This window comes from Zootoca vivipara, chromosome 14 (genome assembly GCF_963506605.1).
Source record: "Zootoca vivipara chromosome 14, rZooViv1.1, whole genome shotgun sequence".
Classification (NCBI taxonomy): Eukaryota; Metazoa; Chordata; class Lepidosauria; order Squamata; family Lacertidae; genus Zootoca; species Zootoca vivipara.
Window position 1 is genome coordinate 29,509,343 of NC_083289.1, and position 26,072 is coordinate 29,535,414.

At 42.8% G+C, this 26,072-nt stretch overlaps 1 protein-coding gene across 3 annotated transcripts in view; it reads right to left on the minus strand.

Annotated features, from left to right (window-relative positions):
• Positions 1-223: 223 nt before the first annotated feature.
• Positions 224-26,072, minus strand: part of RBBP6 (RB binding protein 6, ubiquitin ligase) — a 34,800-nt gene continuing 8,951 nt past the window's right edge. The window contains exons 3-17 of one of the 3 annotated variants that reach the window (XM_035130767.2): positions 25,513-25,549; positions 20,788-20,832; positions 18,397-18,485; positions 18,176-18,272; positions 17,458-17,597; positions 16,629-16,801; positions 15,544-15,647; positions 14,902-15,221; positions 13,509-13,608; positions 13,349-13,427; positions 13,202-13,259; positions 11,195-11,560; positions 10,734-10,835; positions 7,595-9,346; positions 225-6,098 (exon numbers count right to left, since the gene is read on the minus strand). In XM_035130767.2, the coding sequence (XP_034986658.1) occupies positions 4,553-6,098; positions 7,595-9,346; positions 10,734-10,835; positions 11,195-11,560; positions 13,202-13,259; positions 13,349-13,427; positions 13,509-13,608; positions 14,902-15,221; positions 15,544-15,647; positions 16,629-16,801; positions 17,458-17,597; positions 18,176-18,272; positions 18,397-18,485; positions 20,788-20,832; positions 25,513-25,549 (5,008 nt within the window). In that variant the 3' untranslated portion in view covers positions 225-4,552. Of the gene's footprint in view, positions 6,099-7,594; positions 9,347-10,733; positions 10,836-11,194; positions 11,561-13,201; positions 13,260-13,348; positions 13,428-13,508; positions 13,609-14,901; positions 15,222-15,543; positions 15,648-16,628; positions 16,802-17,457; positions 17,598-18,175; positions 18,273-18,396; positions 18,486-20,787; positions 20,833-25,512; positions 25,550-26,072 lie in introns of all 3 variants that reach the window. The other 2 variants (XM_035130768.2, XM_060282677.1) reach the window with 2 other exon arrangements.

Below are 26,072 nucleotides of genomic sequence, written 5' to 3' on the forward strand. Positions count from 1 at the left end.
AGAGAGAGATGCCATCTGGGCGAGGTGCCACTGGCTCCTCGGATCCTGGGAAGTGGCACACGGCATCCACTAGAACAGAGAGGAATGTGGCACTGCAACCAGCCAAGATGAGCTGCCCAGCCTCTCTGGAAATGAGCAGGCCAGAGGAAGGGCGGGTGGGAGGGCGGCACTGGAAAACTGCCAGGTTGGTTGCTACACCGTGAATGCCCTCGAGTTGGGGAGCAGAAGGAAATCCGAAGAAAGTTGAGTTTGGCTGCAGGAAAACAGGAGCCCAGAGTGGCAGAGCATCCACTTTACACGCAGACAGCCCCAGGTTGGATCTCTGCTAGTGGCATCTGCAGATAGGGCAGGGAATGTCCCTGCCTGAAAACCTGGACAGCCACCACTAGTCAGTGGACAGTAATGAGCTACATGGGCCAACGATGTTTTTGCTGTTTAAATCAGGCCTTTGTTCAAAACCATGAGGACTAGGATCTCAGCTCAATGAGCACCCGCTTTGTGTGCAGAAGGTCCCAGGTCAATTCCTTGGCATCTCTAGGTACGGGTGGGAAAATCCCCTTTGAAACCTTAAGAGAACTGCTGCCCGTCTCTGCAGACAGTAATGAGCTGGATGAACCAACTGTCTGACTCAGTGTAAGGGAGGTTCCTCAGGTGGAGGGTGCCTGGCTGGGGAAGGCTGACCGCTCTGTTCACCCAGACTGACTCTTTCAGATTCTGGTGTCCTGACATCTGTGGCTGCTGTTTTTCTGATGTTTAGTTCCTTGGTTACAATGGATACTGTGGTGTTGCGAGATGGCCCAGGGCAGGACTGAGCTGTAGTCTAAAACATCTGGAGCAGTAATGATCTTTCCATAGAAATCTGGAAATTCGGTGTATTTTAAGTATTTGAGAAGTTTTGTGTGTTTATAGGCCCATTGCAATAATACAGATGAGCTTATGAGCTGTAAAGTTAACAATTGTCTATGTGTAGCTCTGTCACAGCAGAGATGCTTGCAACCACAGCTATCAAGTGCTATACATTTTCACTGCCTAAGCAGTTTGGGTTCCCCAAAGGAGGCCCATTTCCCATCATTAAGTACAGAGGAATAGCCAAGTACCCTGTGCAATTAGAAAGCTGGGGCAAGGAGAAGAGATGAACCTGTAAACTCACACCTACTAAGCAGCCTCTTCCCTGCCTTCCTGCACATGGGGGAGCCTGTCGGAATAAGCCAGCTCCTCTCCAGCCCACCGAACACTCTGCCTGCAGGGAAGTCCAATTCTAATGGATCTCTTCTTGCCATATAGAGAATGTGGTGGCCCTTGAAGTGGTCAGAGGAGGCATTGTTCCATGAATCTAAGGACCGTCAGCTTGAGAGAGATGCAGTTATCCAGTACTGCTCAAAATACCCAAGTTTTAAAGTCAACATAAATGGTAGTCTATAAATGGCAATTTCCTTCTCCTTAATCAAGGCAGCATGCAGAGCTGAGATTCCTTAATGGGGAAATTAAAAGGCTCAGCTAAATGAAAAACTGTTAACATGCTGAGCATCTCAGATAGGGAGGAACCAAATCCAAAACACTGAACCTGAGAGTTGTTGTTGAAAGAGGGCTGTACTCCGCATAATGGGATGCCACTTTTAAGAAGCCCCATTTAAGTGAATATCCTTAAGCAACCAACTTTAACAGATACCCCAGTATGTTCTGAAGCGTTATTGATGTTTGGGCCAACAAACAGCCAACAGCCTTGGTTGAATTGCTCATGGTGGTGTTGAAATGTTAAGGGTGAGTGGAACCCTGAATTTCATACACCCAGGACCCAATATAACCTGACTGTTAGAACAAAACTGATATGGGAGAAAAAAAGTATACCTGCCCCTTCAAAGCATGGGAAATGAAGTTTTATTACTAAACCAGTGAGGGTCTCTGAAGGACAAGACATGCCAAATCATTTTTATCTTAGCTACTAACTTAGTAGTTCATGGAAATGTGGTAGACAGTATAAATTGGTTGCAGAAGAGCATATGATAAATTCTCTCATATTTTTGACCAATGGTTAAAATATGGGCAGGATGATGCTACTGTTAGGTAGCTGTTGAACAACAGCACGAGTACCCATTAATGGCTTACATCCACCTGGAGAGCTGTCTCTTCTGGAACGCCACAGGGCTCTGGCCTAGGTCCCAAGCTGGTAAATGTACTGTATTTATAAATTTGTGGTGGCAGGGGCATACGCGAGCTCATCAAATCTTCAAATGACACAAAGCTATGAGGGGAACCACCAAAGATGAAATCAAGAATGAAAATGAACATGGCATGTTGGAAAGCTGTGCTGAAACTGAGATGAAATTCCAAAGATAAAAGGTAGCCTTGTGTTTCAGCACCAAAGTCACAACTATAAGCTGGATGAGGGAGTCCTGACGTGGCAGTGGTACACGTGAAAAGTCTTTCAGAAATGTTAATGAAAGCTGAGGCTGCAGTAACAGGATCACAGCATATGTATAAAAAAAGGAAGTGTTTCACCTCTATACTGTGCTCACTACTGCCTCTAATAGTGGAGGTAGCACACACCCCTTGTAGCCATTGATAGCCTTATTCTGCTCTGTGAATTATGTCTAGATCACCCGCAGCAGGAGTACTGGGGTCCATATTTTAACAGTCTTTCACAGCAGAGTCTACCTATGTCAATTTGCTCCCATAAGAACTAGTGATGGCCACCAACACCAATGGCTTTAAAGGTGATTTAGACATATTCACAGAGGAGAATAAGGCTATCAATGGCTACAAGTCACAAGGGGTCTGTGCTACCTCCACCATTAGAGGCAATAATGGCAGGTGCTAGAAAATGCAATTGGGGAAAGAGGTGCTGCACCCAGGTCTTGCTTGTGGGCTTCCCACAGAGGCAACTGGTTAGCCACTGAGAGAATAGGGTGCTGGACTGGATGGGCCATTGGCCTGATCCAGCAAGCTCCTCTTTTGTTTAATACCTCTTGTGGAAACTCCCAGTGACCACTTTGCAACCATGTGTAGTGCTAGCCAAACTGAGGGAATCATAGCCAAGTATTAGTGTGAAACAGCCAAGTATTGGCTTGTACCTTTTTGCCTACTTGCTCTAACACCATGGAGGAATATTAGGACTTTCTTTGGCCCACTGGGGAGAGCAGGAGCAATGCAGCACCCACTCTCCAAAGTGTCAGAGCAAAATTACTCAGTGTCCAAGTCTGTATCTACACCTTTAAAATGAGCATGAAAATTTCATGTTCAACTGACAGCACCATTCCATGATTTTACCTGAAATTTCAAGGCATTAGAAATCTAGCATTGCAATTTAATGCTGCAGGATATATATTTTACTTATTAAAAACAGGAACTCCTTACTTGGTGTTTAACCTTTTGAGGCAATAAAACACGCCAAATTCAAAAAAACAATTTCGCCTCCAAAAATCTTAAGTCTGACAGAATTAACAACTGACAGTGCTGACAACAAAAGGCTGAAATGAATCTCCCAAATTGCTGGCAGGAGCCAATGTTGGCTAGCTGCACAGAATGAACCCCAGCCACCTGCTCTGGCTGCTTAGCAGAGCATAGGGTTTGGGTTGTTGCTCACCAAGCTAAGGGGCCCTGTGGCAGTCTGGAATCCTGCCTGAGGCAATTATTGCTGGCTGTCATGTAACCTTGAATCAGCCTGGTTGGAAAGCCAAGCTTCCATTTAAACCACTATACCCCAACCATCATCCTCACTATGCATCAAAATGTGGACCAATATGGGTCCAATGGCAAGGGTCACACATCGTGTTCAGGTCCCCAAAGGGAGCCCACCCCCACAGACTTGAGGATTGCTGCTTTAAGCACGCAGCCTCCTAGTATGATGCACTTACCAGTCCAAGTTCTCTACGTGGAAGAGCAAACTTGGCTGCTTTCAAAGATTAATGCTCACAGAGCTTCCTAGCCACCCACCCTCCAGTTTAACATTCTCTGTGTTAAACCAATAAGTTCTGTCGGAGACAGACAATTTCTCATGAAGGGTAGAAGAGCTCATTGGGGAGGTGAGGGTCATCTTCCCTTCCTTGCCTGATTAAAGCTGGTGCTGCAAATCTAACACATTGATTATAAAGTTTAATGAATTCTTCTTTTATTGTAATCCAAAAGTAACAGAACAGGGCTGTAATGCATTCCACAAGTCCTCTGGCTGATATTTTAGAACCGATACCAGCCCTTTTCTTTTTCCTGACAGGCAATTTTAAAAAAAAGTGTGAATTTTTTCACAGTACAGTAAACACCACCCAAACTATTTTAATGGTGGTTAAAAGAGCCCCCCCCAAATAAAAATAAAATTAAATAAAAAACCCACCTCCCTCCCCCATATCACATGGTCACAACTCACAAGTCTGTACAAAATGTTCACTTTATAAAGCTCTGATGTAAAAATCAAATCAAGCAGCAATTGTGTAAGTGCAGCACAGGGCCCGTCATGGCATTATTTACAAGGCTCTCATTTGTTTACATTATAACAAAATTTCACACAGGCGACTCAGTCCCTCTGTAGGTCGGTCCACCCCCTGCCCCGCCCTCTGCCCTAGAGGGGGGCCGCCTTAGCTTTTTGGTCGTCTCCTTTCTCCTTCTCCTTGTTCTTCTTCGACTTCTTCTTCTTGTGTTTGTGTTTTTGGCTCCGCTCTGCCTCCGACTCTGTCCCGCCGTGCTTCTTGTGCTTCTTATGCTTTTTGTGCTTCTTGTGTTTCTTCTTGTCCTTCTTCTTCCGCTTCTTCTTGCTGTCCTGGCTGTCGGCTGAGCTGGCGCTGCTGCTGCGGCTCCGGCCTTGGCTCTCGGAAGGGCTCTGGCTGCGGCTGATGCTGGGGCTGCTCTGGCTCTGGCTCCCACCAGCTGGGGGGGCCAAGACTGCTGCCCCCACCTCTCCCTCCTTGGGCTTACTGTTCTCGGAGGCCTTATCCTTCCCCTCCCGGGTGGCTCTTCCAGGGGAGTCCTCTTGCTTTGTAGAGACGTTGCTGTCGCTGTCGCTCTCATTGTAGTCTGGGACGAAAGCTGCCTCGTCGGTCTCCCTCGTTGGGTCAGACGAGAGGCGGGCAGAGTGGCTGGGCAGAGGCTTCGGCTTGGTGGTGCCCTTGTCATTTGGCACCGTTGTCCCTGGCTCTCTTGCCTCTGGTGAGCAGCGCCGGTGCAAGGACTTGTTCCCACCTGCTACCCTCTCCTTGTTGCTCCAGGTGGTATCCGAGGACGGGCGTTTCTCTCTCTCCTTGCCCGAACTTCTCTCCTGGGACTTGTGTTGTTCTGCAGAACGCCTGGAGTCGTAAGCAGCTTTGTGGTCATTTGGCCTCCGGTCCCTTGGAGGGCTGTAACTGCCTCGCTTTGAGTCCCCAGCCTCCTTTTTGGGCTGCTCTGTTCGCTCATCCCTGGCCTTGTTTTTTTGTCCAGAGGTGGCAGAATCACGGCTGCGAGGAGGAGAGACCTTTTTCCGTGCCAGGTCGCTCCTTTCCTCTCTTCGCTTGGAACCAGAATAGTCTCTGCTACTGCTGCTGTCATAGTCAGACTTTTTGTCCCGGTTAGGTGTGAAATCCTTCCCAGAAGACCCATGGGCAGATTCATGTTTATCTGAAGACCTGGCCTCTTTGGAAGAGTTAGAAGAGCAGTTCTTTGCATTGCCTTGTTCAGCACTGCGTTCGGAGCGCTCCTTCTCCTGTTGAGTGCCACTCTTCCTTTTCTCAGAGTCTTTGTCGGATGCCGTGTGATCCCTCTCTTTGAGTTTCCCTTTCTCATTGGACAATAACACTGTTTTGGAGTTTTTGGACTCAGGCTGTGAACTTTCAGGATCCTTTTCACTGTGTTTGAGGGAGTTGGATGGCTTTGTGCTGACATTCTTGATGACACTTGAGGGCTTCCCAGCTGCAGAAGGAACTTGCACTGATTTAACATCCTCCTCTTCCTCCTCCTCAGAGTCAAAATCGTCTTTATCCCACTTGGACTGAGGAACTTGGATCATGATAATGACATCTTCGGCAGGGGCTGTTATGTCATTGTTGTACTCTTCCATGGTCTTGATGACAGTTCGCTTCATGTCCAGCTTATCTTCTGACTTTCTCACAGGGCTTCCTCCAGCAGAGCTGGTGCTAAGGAAAGAAAAACCAAAGACAGGCTATTAAGGAAGACATCAAAGCAGCATAATTTAATTCCAAATTTAGATTGTGGGTATATTCATTTTTTTGCAGGGCTAAAAGCCCCACTTTACTATTTTATTTTCACATAAAAAACAGCCCTTGCATCAAGGAACTGGCCTGGGGTTTATTTTTCCCCTCAGGAATGTTGGGGTCCAGAGTCCCATCCCCCCTTTCCAGGCGACATGTCCCACTACAGAAAACTAAACTTAGTAACCAAGCCTTAATTCTTCACAGCCTACACTTTTAGAGAGAGGGGCTGTTGTGATTCAAGAGATTTCTCGTTGACACAGTGGGCTGGTTTCAGCTATGGCAAACCTTCTGCAGGCCACACTTGGAAGGTGGGATTGTTCTTTTGCGAGCGTGCCATGCATTCAATGTTGTTAAAATGCAGCAATGAATGCAAGCCATGCTGCCAGATCGGATCTAACCTGGCCAAAAGTAGCATAGTGGGCACTCAGTGCCAAACTGAAACAGTGCCAAATGCAAGTGGTTCTTGCAGAGGCTCCCAATTGTTCCTTTGCTGTTTGCATTTGGCATGGAATATAAAACTGTACTGCTTTCAGCAGACATCAGGTCTACTTGGGAACTTCAATCAGGAGCTCCTGTGTGGATCCAAATCCAGATGTAACCTTTTCCATCAAGCCTTTGTGACCCCTTGCAGATCTTATTTTAGCATTTTCCAACAAGGGGAAATAACCATTGCCTGACACAGCCGATTTGGCTATTTCCCCCACCTGTCACGAGGGCACTTTGCATCCCTGACATCAAATGATATTAAGTGACAGGTAGGCATGACAGAAGTGACAGGTAGGTATGACCTGGAAACTGCACGCTGGCTCTCTTGGCCAATAACACAAGATGAGCGCCGCAACCCCAGAGTTGGTCACGACTGGACCTAATGGTCAGGAGTCCCTTTACCTTTAAGATATTATGGGGGGGGATGGGCCTCCAGGGCAAATGAGGAACTCTGAAAGCCCCCCCTCACCCACAGATTACAGATTAGCCCTGATAAATTAACACTAGTAAACCACACTAGGCAATGATTCCTTCCCCTCGATGGAAAATGCTGAAGTGAGATTCCCAATGGGCTACCCAGACCCAATGGCAAGTGCACTTTACCTAGCCACAGGCACAAAATAACCGACACAGTCCAGACTTCAAGGAAAGGTGGGCAAATTGCTTCATAAAAAACCTCATGCTAGAAGGGAAATTAAAAGGCCATGACTCAATCTGGACTGCTTGGGACTGGAGGGCAACTGATCTATATCAGAGGGATTGATCTGGCTTGTACATAGGGCGAAAGATCCAGACCAAACAACGTCAGCTACTCATCTTCTACTTCCACATGGGTTTAAGAGAGGCCAAATCAAAGCCTAAGAAAGGAGGCAGTACTCAACATGACATGGACAGGAAGTGAAATTAATTTTTAAGTTTTAATCAGGAGGTACCTGGTGTAATCAACCAGCGTCAGACCGGATCCATCGGCAGCTGTGGCTTTCCTCCTCAGCTTCCCTTTCGCCTTCTCTTGTTTCCCTTTGCTGCTGGGGGGTGGCTCAGGCTTCTCGGCTGGAGCCTCCTTCACTGGGGGGACATTTTCAACACTGGCAATCTTCTTGCCAGTTTCTCGGTTCAGCTTAATCTTTTTTGCAGGAGCAACTGGCAAAACAGCTTTGTCCTTTTCAGGGGTCCTCTCTGCTTTTTCACCCTCTGGCTCAGTTTTCCCCTTTGGCAACGGTTTCGACTCTACAATGTCAGGTTTGGACATTTTTAATGACGGCGTTTCGTGATCTTTGTCTCCTTTTTCCTCGGCTTTCCTTTTCCTTTTCTCTGGCTTTGCATCCACAGGCTTGTTCTTGTCCACAGGTTTCTTTGACTTCTCCTCCTTACTCGATTGCTTCTCCTGCTTGACTTCCTTGGGGGGATCTTTCTTGGCCTTCTCCTCCTTGGCTGATCTGGTTTCTGGATGCTCTTTTGAGCTTCGGGGATGAACCTTGCGTGGCGTACCAAGTGCCTTCTCATCTTTCTGAGAGGACACTGACTTAATAGGATCAGCCTTTGGCAACTCCTCCTTGGCTTTTTTCGCAGGAGGATCTGCCCGGGGGGATTTTTCACGATCTGCCTCCACTTTCTCTTGGGGTGTTTTAGCTGGCTTCACTTGCACCTCTTTCTTGGTAGTGGCAGGGCCTTCTGCTTTTCGCTTTGTCTTCTCGGCTTTTGCCTTTGGCTTATCTTTCCTTTCCTTGTCAGAAGTGGGTTTGAAGGCAACGGAATCTGCTTCCATTGGCTCATCTCGGACAGGAGTAGCATCATCCCTGCTTGGGAGCATGAAGAGTGGGTCAGGCTTGCTGCCCTCATCCCCAGGGGCAGGATCCCGTGGCTTCCGTGAGCCTTCCAACAGGTCAGCATTGGGGAAGCCTTCGCCCTCGTCCCCCTTCCTTCTCTTGCGGTGCTTCTTGTGTTTGTTTCCCTTCCCGTCTCCTGGTGGGATCTCAACCTCCTTGTCTTTCAGTTTGGCCACCTCTTTCATGCCATGGCCCTCTCTACTTGGAAGCTTCTCAGAGTAGCCGGTACCAACATTCCGATTCCGATGGCCCAGCCCTCCAGGGTAATCGTCTCTACGGCCCCGAACATATGGGGAATTCTCTCGCCTAGGGCCAGGAGGACCAAAGCGCTCTGGGGAGAAGTTCTCCCTGTTAAGCAAAGGCCTGGGCTGGGCTCCAGCTGTGTAGCCCTTGTAGTATTTCTCGTACCACTCTCGGTAGGTCTCCCACTCCCGGAATCTCTCTTTCTCAAATGGGTCTCTCATATCCACAGATCTGCCATAGTATGCTTTCATGTCGTAAGGTGGAATTTCTCGATATCGGCCAAAGTATTCCCTTTCCCCTTCTGCCTGCTGCTGAACAGGGCGCTTGTTTGGGGACTGGCCTCTGTAAACTGGAGACCTCGATCGAGAATGATACCTTCTGTAGGGGGGTGATCTGGATCTCGAGCGGTGATATCCATGGGATCTTGACCTGGAACGGTAGTTCCGACTCTTCCCCCTGGCTCTCCGTGGGTATGGAGGAGATCGTGAGTAGGAGCGGGAATGGGAACGGCTGAATGACCGAGAATAGGATCGAGAACGGGATGAGCCAGATCGGGACTTGGAGTACGTATAGGAACTTCTTGAGTATGAAGATGCACTATATGGCGATTTGGACCTTAAGAAACAAAGCAAAGGGAGGGGGGGAAGGAAAGATGTATAACTGTAGCCTCTTCACTTTTGTACAAATTATGTGGCACAGTCACAGTGAAGAGCATTCCCTTTTTTGTCACATAATCTGTTATGAAGCAGTCACTGCAGATACCTAGAAGGATACAATGCACAGAGCTCTTCTGGGCACCCCTAACAACTCATTCAAGCTCAGTGGGACTTTTACAGCTTTATTATTATCACTATTGTCAATGAAGAATAGCTCCTCACTCTGCACCAAATAAGTTATCACCAAATTGCTTTTGTACACCCAATATTTAAGAAGCAATTCGCCAGCTGATGGTGACAGCTCCTCTTTGGGAAACATTTTCATGCTCTATGTGACTAGCTAACAGAGTATCCAGAAATTATTTGGTCTGCAGACAATCATTAGGCTTTATTTAAGAGTTTACTTTCACAGAAAGCTACTACTGGACATTTTGTGTGCATTCTCAAAATAGCCCAGGAACTATTTAACCCCTAAAAATCCAAAACAATATTTCTTTCAAAGCCTTAGTATGTTGTTCCTCTGAATATTGGGGAAAAGAAGTTGTATCTCATTGCCTGTGGTTTGCATCAAGGTTGAAATGTAGGGCAACAGTTGCAAATCTGTATCCTGCATTAGTCTTCATAGGAAAAATGCCTATGAACATAGTAAGCCAGGTTTGGGGAACCGTTGGCCCTCCAGATATAGCCGGACTACAACACCCATCATCCCTGGCCACTGGTTGTGCTTGCCGAGGGGCTGATGGTAGATGTAAGGTAAAGGTAAAGGGACCCCTGACCATTAGGTCCAGTCGTGACCGACTCTGGGGTTGCGCACTCATCTCGCATTATTGGCCGAGGGAGCCGGCGTATAGCTTCCAGGTCATGTGGCCAGCATGACAAAGCTGCTTCTGGCAAACCAGAGCAGCACATGGAAACGCCGTTTACCTTTCCGCTGTAGCGGTTCCTATTTATCTACTTGCATTTTGACATGAAGAAGAAGAAGAGTTTGGATTTGATATCCCGCTTTATCACTACCCGAAGGAGTCTCAAAGCGGCTAACATTCGTCACAGGGATTCGAACCGCCGACCTTCTGATCAGCAAGCCCTAGGTCGATGGTAGATGTACTTCAGCATTATATGAAGGGCCAGAGGTTCCCTGTACCTGCAATAAGCCATGCTATGTCTGACTGTTAGCCCACCTTGCCCAGTCCCATTGGCACTGAGTGGTAGCATCTTTCCCCATCTCTGTACTACATAAGACCCAAAAACTAGATATGATGCCACGGACTGAATAGGGGACCTGCAAGGTGCAAAGAACAGGGGATTTTGTTCCGGCTCATCTATACAGGCACAATAAAAACAATTACCGGGAATAAGAGCGCCTGCGTTCCTTCTGGATTTTTTTATATTCCATCAGTTCCTTAGCAAAATCATTTGTAAACTCATCAAGCTTTGACTTTTTCTTTTCCCTGTCAAAAGTGAGAGATCGTGATGTCAGGTCATTGGGCAATGTTAAAGGCGGCATTAAGAGAACCACACCACTCAAAAAAGGACTCTGCATGCAACTGAGATGTGAACATGCTACAACAAAGCAAAAAGCAACGCAGGTTTCCAAGAGATGCTTCATGGCATTTTGTTAGAATTACAGTTTTCTGGGTTTGAAATCTGAAGGATTATTTTTATTGGTGAAAACCAACATTTGAAATCTCACGTTATATGTCATTTTTGCTTACGGCAGACGCATTTTTAGCATAGTTTTGCAGTCTGATATTCTACGGAAACAGAAGAATGAAATATAACGGAACTTCATTCAGAGCCAAATACTTACTCCTCTTTAAGTCTCCGCTGTTCTCTGTAAAACTCCTCCCTAGAGAGAGGAGGTGCTTGTGTCGTTGGGATGGCATTTGAATGAGCCGTTGGTACTGGTGTTGGTACCCAAGGTGTTGATATGTTTGCTGGAGCTGGGGGGTATCCCGGAGGGGGGACAGTGTACCCAGCAGGTGGAGGCTGACCAGGTGGAAATTGAGGAGGAAACTGTGGTGGAGGTACCCCCGGTGGAAGAGGAAGTGCATGGGGAGGAGGAGGATACAGGGGAGGAGGAGGCACGGGCACAAAGACTGGTGTTGATGCTGGCAGTGTTGGGGCCTGAGTCCTTTGTGTACGGTCACTATGCGGGCGTCCTCGGTTTGAACTTCTAAAGAAACCCAAAAACACGTTGTCACTGAGTGTTACACTTGCCCCTTGTTCTCAAGAGAGGAACGTGAAATGGATAGCACCCCTCTGCAGTAACTGCCCATCCTCAGTCTTACAGCCTATCCAGTCTAAACTGTTCTTTTGCTCCCCCTCAGCACTGCCGGTTCAACAGATCCTCCCAAGAGCCCTCCCTGTCACACACAACACTTACCACAGTTTTCCTCCTCCAAGCCTTTCATGAACATTACTTAATCTGCTACTGCTGCTGTTTTAAATGCCTGCCATCCAGCATCCCCATCTCAACTGCATTTCTTTTGTACACAGGCATTTTGGAGACGTTAAAAAAGATACCCGGCACAGTATGTCTAATACAGACCTGCCTGGGTTTGGATTTCTCTACCATCTGCCTATGGCTTGCAATTCAAAAACTTGAGGCTGCCTTCAAGCCATCTAAATTCTGCTGCCTGGCAATTTGAAACCCCGCCCCTCACTCTGTAACTTAATCTGTGCTAAAAACTACCGTACCTATTTTAGCCCAATGGCAGCTAATGGTGTTGATGTGGGTACCAGCAACTGCTGCAAATATGCTGTAAAATGTTTTGCAAACCTACTCCATGTATTCCTCAGCAATTATGGAGTCAGTTGCCCTGTAACATCTCATTTTGCTCCCTGCCCCCTTTCAATTATTTTAAAAATTGTTTAATTTACCAAGTTGTCAGAAGCTGATTTACCCTGTTGAAATGAATAGGAAAGTGAAACTACTCGCTAACTGGGCCCTAGTCTATCCCCAGCAACTTATCAAAACAGGGTAGGTAAAATAACTTTAGTGTTCAGCACACTGGAGTACATCTTCTGTCCAGTTTTTCTGCACATTCCTGTGTGTACAAAGCCCCAGTACAAAGCATTACAGGGGTCCACTAAATCACAGGAATGAATCTTATCTTAAGCAGTTAATTCTTCTCTAAGCTGGCCTTCAACACTGATTTCTCATTTGTAAGAAAAAACCTACTAGGCCTTGCTTGGGTTCTAGTTTATCTTCTCTTCTGTTAAAAGCTCAGTATTTCATTTATGCATCTCTTCTGTTTTCTCCTCTAGGGCTTTTGGACTAGACAAGAGTTTGTATTGAACTGTGTTGAGTTGAGTAACTTCCACTTGTGAAACGGAACTTCCCTCTCTCTCCTCCCCACAAATGCCCCCATCTTTTCCCAAACCTGCCATGTGGTATTGGGGAACCCCCAGAGCAGATTCGGGGTTGGGCCTGCAGCAGGAGGAGAAGGTCCACTGCACAAGCAGAAGTTGTTTCAATCATGCAATGTCTTCGTTGGATACAGCCCTATTTTTCTGGAATGGAGTATCAATATATTTTTTTAAAAAAATTATAAACTGGAGTTATATTTATTTCTAAGCTAGGACTTTAAAGGTGTCTCCTGGATCCCTGTAACAGTTTGACACTTTAAAAAATAGAGTGAGGTTAGAGTGTTGCTCAAAACCAAACCAAATCCCTACAGAAGAGCTTAGTAGGGTCCTTTAAGCAGCAACTTTTAAAAAAGCCTCTCTGTGCATATCAAGCTATTTAATATGCTTATCATGTTCTAAACTTACTACCTAAGATACAAAAAATATGTTTTGGATGTATACTTACGGCTCCCAGCCTGACCTATTGCCTGCAGAGCGAACAGGATTGGTTCTCATCGGCTGACCTATGTTGAAAAGGGGAAGAAGTTGCTTATTAAATGTAGATGGCAGGCCTATTGGAAAAAATAGCCAAGAGCAAAGTTGTACCACTTACCCATGGTGGGTATTGAATGCCCATGACAGCCCAGCTGTCCTGGCAAAGCTGGCTGCCCAAGCACAGGAACCTGATAGCCCTGCAAAAAGGAAGAGGAACAGAATTAGACTGTGATGCTGCTGAAATGTGCAAACAAGTTTAGTTCCAAAACAAAGCTTACCTTCTCCTCCATCACAGTATTAATTGACAGTGAGGAAGGCGGCTTTGAGTGTTCTGAGGCAGTCACTATAGCAGCAGCTGGTCCAATACCATCGCCCTCACTGCAGTGAAAGAGGCAAATTCAAGCTTAGGAACTACTGGGAAAGAGACTGAAAATGAGAGATTGGGTGCTAAAAAGTCATTCTGCAGACTCTGGAGGTAGTCATATTCACAATACTCTAAAAAGGTGGGGAAGAGCAGGCAAAACAAAGCAACAAACATAATTAAATGGTTGGGAGAACTTCTCTATGAATAAAGTGTTTTGAGGTGCATATATCAGAACAGAACTACTTTTACTAATTAGGGCAGGGAAAGGAAGACTGTGACCCTGCAGACTCTCAGCAACCACCAGTCCCAGCCAGCAAATGGTCAGGAATTGGCACCCCTGAATTAGGGCTTTAGAAACTGGCTTTAGAAACCTCCTTACTACTTCTAATGAACTTCAACTGGAGTCAATGGCTCATTTCAGACAACCTTTCAAGCCATGGTTTCAGGAGAATTGACATGCTATTGATTCACCAGGTCCCTCCTGCCCTGCCTCCCATTCTCCATTTCCTGTTTAAAGTTAATCAGTTTGCTGTGATATCCAAATTGGCAATTTATAGTTATCAATTGCCCTCCATAGCATGGCTCTTGAGGACCATCTGAAATGAGCTGATGGCCGATGAAAACATTGTAGTTTGAAATTTAATCAAATAATACAGATAAAGAGTGGTTATTGCTTTCTTGGATGCTTGCAGCACCCAAAGGAGAAATTCTTGAAATTCACTAGGATATTCTCTCACCTAGCTCACTTTGCCTTTTAAGATTTCAAACCTAAAACCTTAAAAGGCAAAATGTGATACAAGCATAGCAATATCAATCAATCCCTGGAGATTGCATGAAATTCAAAACAATGTAGTACAGGCACCCCCAAACTTCGGCCCTCCAGATGTTTTGGACTACAATTCCCATCATCCCTGACCACTGGTCCTGTTAGCTAGGGATCATGGGAGTTGTAGGCCAAAACATCTGGAGGGCCGCAGTTTGGGGGTGCCTGATGTAGTAACTCGTTAAAACATATAAGCATCATTTCCCTCCCATAAGAACACTCATTTTTAACAGGCCAAAAGCAAGCATTGGGCTTGAAATACCTTACTTTGGATTTGATTTCTAAGAACCCCATGTAACTTGAAAACTCACTGACAGCCTTAGAAAAGTTACTAAGACACACAAACACACTCAAGAATTGGCAGTCAATCCTTACAGGGAGATAGGCATACAACTGGTTAGACACAGTATCACCAGAGCCCAGGACAATATAAAAGCCAAGCCAAGCTGTCAATCTAGTGGCCTCTTTCTACAAATCAACCTACCGGAAAGGTCCTTCTGGCTTGTCAGCACGAATTGCCAGGGACATTGGTGCAGAGACCTCACTAGCAGATGTGGTGGCAGAATGGCTGACTGACAACGTGGCTGTTGAAGATACTGATTGGCCAGGAGCTGATGACAAGGTGAGGGATGCAGGTGTATGAAGAGGGGCAGAAGTGGCTGGAATCATGAGGGGATCCTGCTGCCTGGAACCTGTTGGCCTTGGTAATGAAGGCACATTCCGCTGAACTGCTGGTCTAGGTGGCTGGGGCGGTTTGCGAAGTCTTTTTGTGTAGCCAGTTTCGTTTTTGAAGTTATTTACAGCCTAGAGAAGAAAAATCACCAGTCAAGAGAAATGAATAAGCATATCAAAGCTTCCTTAAGATTGCATCAAAGCATCTGTGCTACTTGGTATCAGGGCTGGTGAGGTCATTAAAAAATTAGATCTTGCTGTGGATACCTTTACTGCAGGAAGGAAGGGACACAGCATGTGGGTCAATTTATTGGGTGGGAGGTCACAGAGGGACCAAACCAACTTAACTCCCACCCCTTCTCATCCAGGCCAACACAGTGGATCAGTAAGAATAAGGGGGAAAGAGATGTACACTCAGGCATGCAGAACTGGATACAGATAGATCTCAAGTTACCTGGCGTAAAAATTTGTTGGCAATTAACGCATCAGGAGAAACATCTGTCTGATGACAATTTGGGCAGGTATGTTCCTCCGATTCTAGCAGCGATGTTCTGATACCTGTGAATGATTTTTCAATGCCATGTGAGATGTGTAGCTGTTATATAAATCATCACACTCTGCTCAATGCTACACATGTACAGTACTAGCACAGCTACTAAGACTGCAAACAGCAACAAATGCCAGAAGACTTCTAAATGTGGCTGTACTGTAACTAAAAGGACAATGCAAAGGCCACAAAACAGTAGATCAGTATAGAAATCTAGTAGCAACTGTGGGATCCAAAGGGCATGTCCCAAAGCTGTACACCCACTGCAGTCCCATATGCCTCCTGAAAAGCAGCTGCTCCAGAAGGGGATGGTTGGTTGGTTGGTTGTCCTTCTAGAGGCATGGAGGTGCAGAGGGAAACTCCAATGCCTGAAAAGGAATGTCCTTGCTTTATAAAGCATTGCAGGTCAGAATTTAAGCAACACAACAGTTTCAGCTTTTTTATTACTAATAGTATTATTGCCTTCTTTTGTACATCAAGATGATGTACAAAACAGCTATAATCTATAGAAAATAATAGTGGATGAAATTGAAAACCACACCAATTAAGCACCCATGGCAGAGCCTTGCGGACAAAAAATGTCTTTAACTGTTTCCAGAGAGTGCAGATAGCCAGCTCATGTCTTATCTCAAGAGGGATGTTGTTCCATAGAACAGGTGCTACCACACTAAAAAAGCCACTCTTGAGTTACTGTGGAATGGGCTTTTGCTATCTTAGAGTGTACCATAAACCTAAAACGCCAATGAACTTAAGGAAAAAGGAGAATTCTGTGGGTCAAAGGAAGAGTAACAATTTTGGCTTAAAAACCCCAGTCCAGTTCTTGCCTCTTAAAAACCATAATGAAGCAGTCTAGGTGCAAGTAAGTACCCAACACTTTAAAGTAAAACCCTTCTATTCTCCTTCTCAGGTAATGCTAGAGGTGGAGAAACCCAATCGGCCTTGCTCTTCTCCCATCACATTCAGACACACACAAGCCAGTTCATGGAACTCACATTCATCACAGTAGCTGTTTCCACAGCAGGGAATGACCACAGCATCAGTCATTATATCTTTGCAAATCAGACACAACAGCTCATCTGGAATAGGGTCATCTTCTTCTGAGGAAGACGATGGCTCCTCTGGCAGGAAAGGGGGCTTCTCTTTCTTTCCTATAGCATAAGCAGCACTGAAAACAGAGACACACATCTTGCTCTTAAAAAGGTGAGACAATACATGGTGTTAAGCATTAAATATATGTGTTTAATATTTATTATTATTTATCGCACTCGTGTCCCACCTTTCTGCCTAAGGAAGTCAACACTACCATTCCTAGCACTCTTAACAAGCTATAGTTTGTGGATAGAAGTAATGTTCTGTTTATGGTGTGGATATGACCCAAGTCACAGGCCTAGTCAAATAAATACTAGGATGTTGTTAGAATAACATCCTGCCTTATCTTCAATGAACTCAATGAAATTTACAATTTCAAACCAAAACATTGGAGGAGAGCATCAAACTAGAATTATCAAAGAGAATAGTTCCAGGAGAAATCAATAAACAGGAGGCTTTCCTTCTACTGCAGCAGCAAAATGGTAAAACCAGGTGTTTCTGGGGGTGTTTTTGAAAAGCAATGTTTTTGACTGATGCTGAAGACACTGTCTGATGCCATAAATGAATGGCCACGAACATTCACAATCATTTCTTATTATGATGTATTTTATTTTAGTTTTTTTACAAATATGCTGCTCACATTAAATAAGATTCCCTAGTTTCAAAGCTCTACCTAGGAATATCGAACATTAGAGACAGCATTTCTGGCACCATAAAGGCCTGCATACTTACGCATCAATAGTCGGGATGGCATATTTCCCTGTGTTTGTGAGCATGGCGCCCTTGGTATTAGGGTCCTGCACCTCCATCATGAAACTTCGGGGAATTCCTGTGCTCTTTTTAATCCTGGGAACAGACTCAAAGTTTTTGTCCTATTGAGGGGGTAAAAAACACAAAAGATCTCTCTCAGCTATAATATAATGATTCAACAGCTTCTCCAAACAGACCCCCTGCCCAAATTTAACTAAGCTTCTTGGCTTGTGTTGAAACAACATTGTTCAGGCACATGACATGAACTTTGCAGCTTCACCAAGGATGCTATTTAAGTCAGTCACATCCCATTCGAGGCATGAAAGAATTGGAACAAAATTGTCTACTGCTCTTAGAATGTTTACTGTAAGCTATCATTAAGAAACTACTTTTCATAGTGAGCAGTGCTCCACAATAATACTCCATGGCAGGTAGCCCTCCCTCAACCCCACTGATCTTGCATTACTGGAGAGTCAGTGATACAAATACAAGGTGGCACTACCAAATGGATCATTGAAGAGACATTCGCAATCTGAAAGTTGAGAGAAAGAAGGACTTAACAGGATATTACACTCCCCCATATACAATAAACCAAGGAATAAAACTTTAATTTTCTTGCTACAGGTTTCATGGAGATCTATGATAATAAAGATAAACAAGTTAACACAAATAAAAACTTCCACTCCATAGTCCCTCTTACCCCATTGGTCGGGCAGTTCTTTATGTAATGGCCAGCTTTTCCACAACGAAAGCAAGTGTATGTTGGCGGAGGCGGACCCAGGGGTTTCTTCATGTAACTAAAAAGGTGTAAGAAGAGAAGTGTGTTCCTTTGCTGTTTTGCTTTAATTAAGAAGATAGTAAATCTGTAAATTGTTCCAAAGTTAGCTTAAAAAAAAGGTTTGTGGCATGCTGAAGACTTACTTGATTGGATCATATTCGTGGCCAGACTGTGACATCATAGCTTTAATTTTATCTTCTTCGGAAGCATTGGCTTCAGCCAGATTGGCGGTCTGTTCAATAGGTAATCATTTGACACACACATTAGAAACACATTTAAGTCCATCCAGTCAAAGACAAACACCACTCATCCAATCCTGTAAAGAGCAGCACAAAGCTAACTGAAAGTTGCCTCAAAAACAGCTCTTTAATATCAGATTGTCTTGAAGATGTTCCAGGGAGTCCTTATGCCGTTACATGATGTTTGTGTACTTGCTAACCTAAAATGAAAAGATAAAAAACTCTGCTGGGGCATTCTAACTAAACCATAGGTGCAGTTTGTATCTTATGTAATGGCTTGTGTAACTGCTCCAGTTTGCCGTGATAAATTTAAATGGTCTGGAGTTAAGTGTTCTGAAAGATGCCTTCTGTAATACTTACAAGATTAAAGCCATTGAGCTGTTTCATTTTGTAAAGTGATGATGTTCACTACTACCTCAATTTGCTATATAATGCTATGCATTATTTATGCTTAAAATATTTAAAAGGACAATGTCATCCTGAAAACTGAGGGTTCAGAAGCCCAGCTAGACCACCTTTAAAAACTTGGGAAATGGGCTTGATATTCCCTTTCAGATGTCTTTAAAAGGAAAATGCCTGAGTGCAACTGAATGTATCCAAAAAAACTGCATCGCACCAACACGCAAAAAAATTCAGACAAAATAATTATTCCCAACTGGAATTAAAGACAGCACAAAATGTTTTGGAAACACAACTTTCAAGATGACACTACCCTTAAGGTGCAAGCTCTAGATGTGAAGCTCCCTTATTGAGCTAATGTTTCCAGAAACTTGGTACATGTTAGGATGGTTCATTATACTCTATAAACAGATACAAGCAGGGTCTAAGGGACTGGTTTACTAACTGTTCAGATATTCAATCACTTAACATTCAGATCAGCCATACATACTTTATACATTCATCCACAAAAGCAACCAGCTAGTTTCAACATTTTATTAAACAGTTGATTAAAATACATATTTTTTTTCTTAACAATCCAGATTAACAACTATTAAATTGTTCACATTTACACAAGACTATTTTACAAATACTGAGCTAATTTGTTTGAACCCAAACAGTTTTACAGAGCACATCCAATAGCACAAAACATTAGTAGGAATAGACCAAAATTCAAATATGGCATTTAATACATAATAGGAATAAAACAGAAAACTGTTAAACACATTTCCTCTATGCAAAGACTCTGTGCATTGAAGAGGTTTTAAGGCAAGTAACAGTTTTCAACTACTTTATATTACAAAATAGTCAGAAATACTTAAATTCTCTGTAACTTGTATACCTCTTGGACATTTTTTCAAACCTCAATAAAAATAGAACTTGACACGAGCTTACAGAACTGAGGACAAATTTAAGGACAGCACTAATGGAAACCAAACTAAAGCTACCTTGCTTGACTTAAATTTTGTATTTGCAAATGCACTTCAGAGTTTCCCAACTTTACTAGATAAAGTTTTTCATGGAAACACATACCGGTAACTTCAATTTTTATTCACAAAGGAAACACAAATGTATTAGGTAACACTGCTTAATAGGAATTTTAAAGAGCAGCTAATTTACTTGATGAGTGTTATCACTAGTGCTTTCCCAGACAAAGTTACACATTATTGAGCAGAAAATGCAAGCAGTTTCATAGCAAAACAAGGCAGATACAACAGTTTCAGAAGGTCACATTTGCTAATATGCCACACATACACATTGGTATATTCCTATAAACAGTTACATTTACGCAGTCTGTGTTCAAACAAATTAGTTGCATAGCTGCCACCCACTACATACACTACAAGTGTACAACTTATATGCAAATTATTGCACTATCACTGGCTTTGAATGCAGAATCCCAAAATTATCATGTAAAGTGTCCATGTGATAGGGAAATACTTCTATTTTGGCTGTTGCACCGAGAAATCCTAGGAGTCCATAAATAGCCAAAGTATTAAAATTCTTCTTTGTGCTATTTTTCCAATGCAAAATTAATGGAACGTATGAAAGAAACGATAAAACAGCTTCGGAGGTGCTTCTTCTTTGTGTCTTGAAGATGAGTAAAACGGCAACATTATGTTGAGGCTGATAAGGGACTCCCCTTCTATCTTCCCATACTGGGAACTACTCTTTACAGGATAGTTATCAATAAATATACACACATTTTCAATGTTTAGGCTCGGTACTTTTTACTAAAAATGCTTTGCACCAGTAACAGAAATTACCCAGATAAGGATCACAGCATAAAAACATTGAAAATACCAAGCAAGCAACAATTTATTTGGCTATATTTGACAAGAATATATGTATATATACCTTTGTAAGCTGGGCCAGAGAAATAGATGCAGAAGAGTCATCAATCTGTTCATAAAAAATTAAACACACATTCAAGTTCCACAATCAAAATGAAGCAAAATATTTAGCCTCTACTGTGTTATTAAGATCTAGTCCTACAGAGAGGCATTTTTTCAAAGTAATGAAGCCTTTGGCCAAAACATATCATTGTCTGTACAGTTTGTGCAGTCAGATATACATAATATTCAGTTTCACAGGAGAGCAACTAATGCTGCACTCACTCAATGGAATCAATTCATCAGGCTTTATGTTCAGAGATCAACATATACAAGCCCACATTTTTTCACAGTAAAAATAAATTACTTTTTCAATAGTTAAAAATCTTCATTCTGCATGTAATAGCATGCTGCAGTAGGTTCCACAAAGCAGCCACAGAAAATAGCCAAACATTTTCCTATATTTAAAAAAAAAACTGGCAGATTCCAAGCCTCTGGAAACTTGTTAATGCTTAACTAAAAAAAGCCAATGCCGATAGCAACAGGGTACTAATTAAATGCTCTGTGGCAGGAAAAGTGTTGGAATTAAGTGCTTAAAATATTTATGTGATTCTCAAACTACATTTTAATGGAAATTATTGAAATAAAGAGGGAACATTTAAATAATTTTGTTTGTAATATCTAAATCAGTAATGGCAAATATTTTTCGAAGCCCAGGATCAGTTCAGGAACTTGATTTCTAGCATTGGGCTAAACTACAGCTATTGTCCATTTAAGAGTAATGGCATGCTATCGAAAGAATCAGACTTTGGTTCTGTGACAAGTCTTGGGATGCTGCTCAGAAAATGAAGTGATGCCCCCTAAAGCAAAAGATTTTATTTTGTTGGAGGTGCCATGAGTGTTAAACCAGATTGTGTAAATCAACTTTTTTTCATTTACTGTAGAGCAACAGCCTTCACCAACCTAGTGCACTCCAGGTGCTTTGGAGTGCATCAGCCTCAGCATCCTAAAGACTTGTGCTGGCAAGGGCTGATGGGAGTTGTAGTCCAAAACATCCAGAGTCTAACAGGTTGGCAAAGGCTGCATTTGAACTAACTTTGGAATAAGGTTGCATTCAATACCAGAAATGCAGTAATGAGGTAAGATAGCCCTTCTTGTGACACAAGGAATAGAACTCTAGCTGCTGCTTTAGAAAACAATCTCAATGAAAACATGTACTACTTCTCATGATGGTATCTTGCTTGAAGGTACCAGGATTGGGTCTCAAGAGCTTACATGCCTGGCACCAAGTAAATAAAACCACATTTTTGAGATGCTAGTCCTAGGATACAACATTCAACGTAAGTTTTAAGACACGTTTTAAGTAGTGCCTACAAGTAGCTCTGAAGTGAAAGCAATCAGAAATATAACATCATAAAACACAAGCATTGTTTTATGGTCTTCAAGTGTAATGCAAAAAGTTGCTGAAGAAGAAAAATGGATTTCTATTGAGATAATAAAATACACATTTCCCTTCTCACTCTCAACATTTCAGGTGTTTGTGACTAGTATTACAATGTCTGCCTAAAAGGGGGACAGAGTGAAACATGGGGTTAGGCAGATGGAAGCAACCCTGAAAGAGAATTAAGCTTGCCTCTATGGAGTTCTGTAGGACTCTGTTGGGCAGGATGGGAGAACATGCTTGAGTCAATAGGTTTCACACTTTGCCCAAAGTTATCTTAGGGTACCCCTTTACTTTCTCCCACTCAAGTGGATGGCTGCCATTCAACCCCACCAGAACTACACTTGGGACAGCATTAAGAGTGGATCCTGGTCACCATTCCTAAAACTGGGTGGCCAGCCAGAGTTGTATTTGCAATGCCCTCACCCCCATAATGCCCCACCAATCACAATCAGGGCTATCTGACTAACATTTTTTGTAGCTTGAGCTATGCAGCAATTTAATTAAAGTGGTATACTCAAACACAGCTTTCTAAAGGTAGCCTTTTCAAAAAAATGAGTTCATAACCTGTGTCATGGCAGTTATTTTTGTGTGTGGTAACAGGCCGAGCAGGTAAACTGAAGAACTTAACAGCTCATCAAGTGTTATTTACTGTAAGCAGCTGCAGCCATATAAAGCAAGTTATAGAACATGGGCACAGAGGTAAGATTTCCCATGGAAAGCACTGAACAGATTACAAGCAAAGCCTTGCTTAAGAGAAAAGGGACAAGGGAACACACACTGCATCCTGGCCTCTAAAATACCACAAGCAAGTGAATGTTGGGTCTCCTAGTAGTTGGTAGTCCTCTGGCTGCTCTTATTCCTTTAATGCTAAACTCTTTGCTCTTAAAAGTCATCAATTCCAGTTGAGATTTCTGTCAGTCCCCTGATTTCCATTCCTTTGCATGGCCACAAACAGCTGATTCACATTTCACACCCAGTCAAACCCATGCCCTACAATGAACTCAGAGTGCCACAAAGAGCTAAGAAAATCCCAGTGCCATGGCACGAAGGATCATGTTAGATCCAGCCCTGTACATGATTGAGTTCACAACTTCCTAGATCCCAAGTTATCTGCAACACAGGAGAGGGAATCTCTGTGTGGGACATCTTGCCTTCTTAGGAAACCTGAGTTGTGGAGGCCTTGTCAAGAACATTAGCAGTCTATATTAGATGCAGAAAGCCCACCCAAAAAGATGCTACACTTTTTGGATACCAAGACGACAATCAAAGAAGTACTACTTTGGGGAATTCTTGACAATTCAGAACATGTTGACTTTTTTAGACTACAGAAACCTGCATTCTATACTACTCTGAGCCCAGTGCCAAGCCTCATCTTTAGCCTACAGAGTTTTTCGCTTTGTCATGTATCACATGGAAGCACTGAAATCTCCTCCCTACCATCTACACAAAGTTTCCCAGAGCACTGAACACTTCACACAGAATTGGAAAGACCTATTCCCCAAAAGAATTTTCTTTTGAATTCTCAGTTGACATCTGGGCAAGACAGCATAGCAGATGAATCATGTAAAGGAACTCAGTGTTCTGCCTTAGCTTTAAAGCAGGCTTTAAACAGCCACCCTCTAGGCCAGGAAGTAGTAATCACCTCCAGGTACTTGAGACAGGGAAGCTTTAAAAAGTGTACACCCATCACCCCCACTTTAGAACTCAAGTAACTTATAATGTAGATAAAAGTTTGTAGGCTAGTAAATTATGTGGACCTGTTTGCAAGCCTGCTTTAAAAAAACCACACATTTAAAAAACATTTGATCAAACTACAAGAACTACCCAGATGTATAATAGACATGCCAGGGAACACAATATTCTAAATGAATGTTGAACTTTATTTACGAACATATAGTCGTGTTTATATACATACTAGCAAAGAAAAGGACTGCTCATGAAAAAAGAATTAGGTAAGTGTAGCTTACACAAATCCACTATATTATGTATTACAGCAGTCATTGGGTCACTATAAATGGGAAGCAGTTTTAAAACATGTGTGACGAGTTGTCAAATGCAGCCTGTGGTTTAACATTTTGAAAGGCTACACAAAGACCAAACATTTCTAGTTAACCATGATTTCATCAATATTCTCACTGGTCACCAAGACCAATAAATCCACAAAATAACTTTTTGGGCTTTGTTCTTCTAAAAAGCAAGCCAGCTACACTTAAACAAGTACACTTAACATATGCCAAGCTGAAAAATAATTAGAACTAGGTTTGCAGTATCTTAAATTAAGCAAAACCATACTGAACAGAATATGTGTTACTACTGGCTAAAATTAATACACCAGAATGAAAGAAACATGCTGCCAATGTTATCATACACAATGGTATGCTACAGAGGGATTTACTACAGTTTTCAATTTAAGAGTTTTTCTAACATAAAATAACATTAGGGAATTTGTCTGGTGAAGAGGAAAGAAGTAAGGCAAGTTATCCTCAACTGGGAAGGTTTCTTAAAAAGGTAGCAGGACTTATAGCTGGGCTGTTAACCCAAAATATGTTTCCTGTATGTTGACTACTGTGACAAATTTAAATTATGTGCTTGCTCACAGAAAAATGGAAGCAAGTGCAGGATACCAGTTCTAGATGGTTTTTAAAAAAATTCTTATTGCTATTGGAAGTCGTGTGCAAAGACTGTGTATGACAGGGCACATTTATAGCTGCATAAAACTGCTCTTGATGTTTCAACATGTGCCTGAACCCCAATTTAAAAGAAAACAAAAACAAGTTTAATACTAATGTGGTTTTTGACAACGTTTTCAAAAACCATAAAGGGAAATACTTAGAACAAAGCCTAGGTGATACAATGCAATAGTGGCAAAAAAAGATACACTCCAAATGTTTTTATTTCAAGAAAACAAAAAGGCACACAACAACCTATACAAACATATAGCTACTAACTAGAGACACACAGATGTTGAACAAGGCAATCACGTTTAGCAGTGAAACCCTTATCTTACATGATCTATAAATGATCATACAGTATCTGTACAACACATAGTCATACAGGAAATAATCTTGCATTCAATATGCAATACAGTGCGTCACTTTGCACAAGTGTCAATATTCACATTAAAATTATCTGCATTGCTTATTTTGCTATACTGATTCAAAATACATTGTATTTACAATATAAATGGTTCTCTGTGGGAAATCAATGTAAATTAATATTTAGAAAAGTATTTTATTGCTACATTACTTTAAAAACATTAAGTGAATGTGTAGAAGGAAAAAAGTGTGATATTGTGTTTTTACATACTGCTTTTGAAGTTCCACTCACTGGTTCAGTTCGACTTCTAAAAAGAGAAAATAGAGAATGTCAGAAAAACAGCAATGGCATATAGCACTGCCACCTTGGATACAAACAGTACGCCTGAAAAACTATGCCTGAAAAACAAAGGTAATCAAGGCATAATGGTAACATTAAGTTTCTAAGACTTACAACTTTTACCCATTTCATGAGAGACAGAAGCTGCACAAACTTATACAAATGGGCCAAATCCCCAAATTGTGAAAAAGGAGGCTAACTTGGCCCAGAGAGAATTGTTTATAGAACAGTATTGATCAACTGCATCTCCCACACAACAGCCATCATACAATGAACACACTTAAGCTTGATTCAGATGTAATGGGAAACCATGGTTTTCTGCTATGTGCATAAGCTATGGTGAGCCCCTCCCCTTCTTTAATGGCTGTGGGTGAGCAGAAGCACCTGCTTTTATACAAAGCACAACTACCCATGAAATCTTAACTTTGGGGAACTGTGTTTAAACTAAGGTTTGTGGTAACAAGGCAAGATTTGAAACTGCTAGCTTCTTC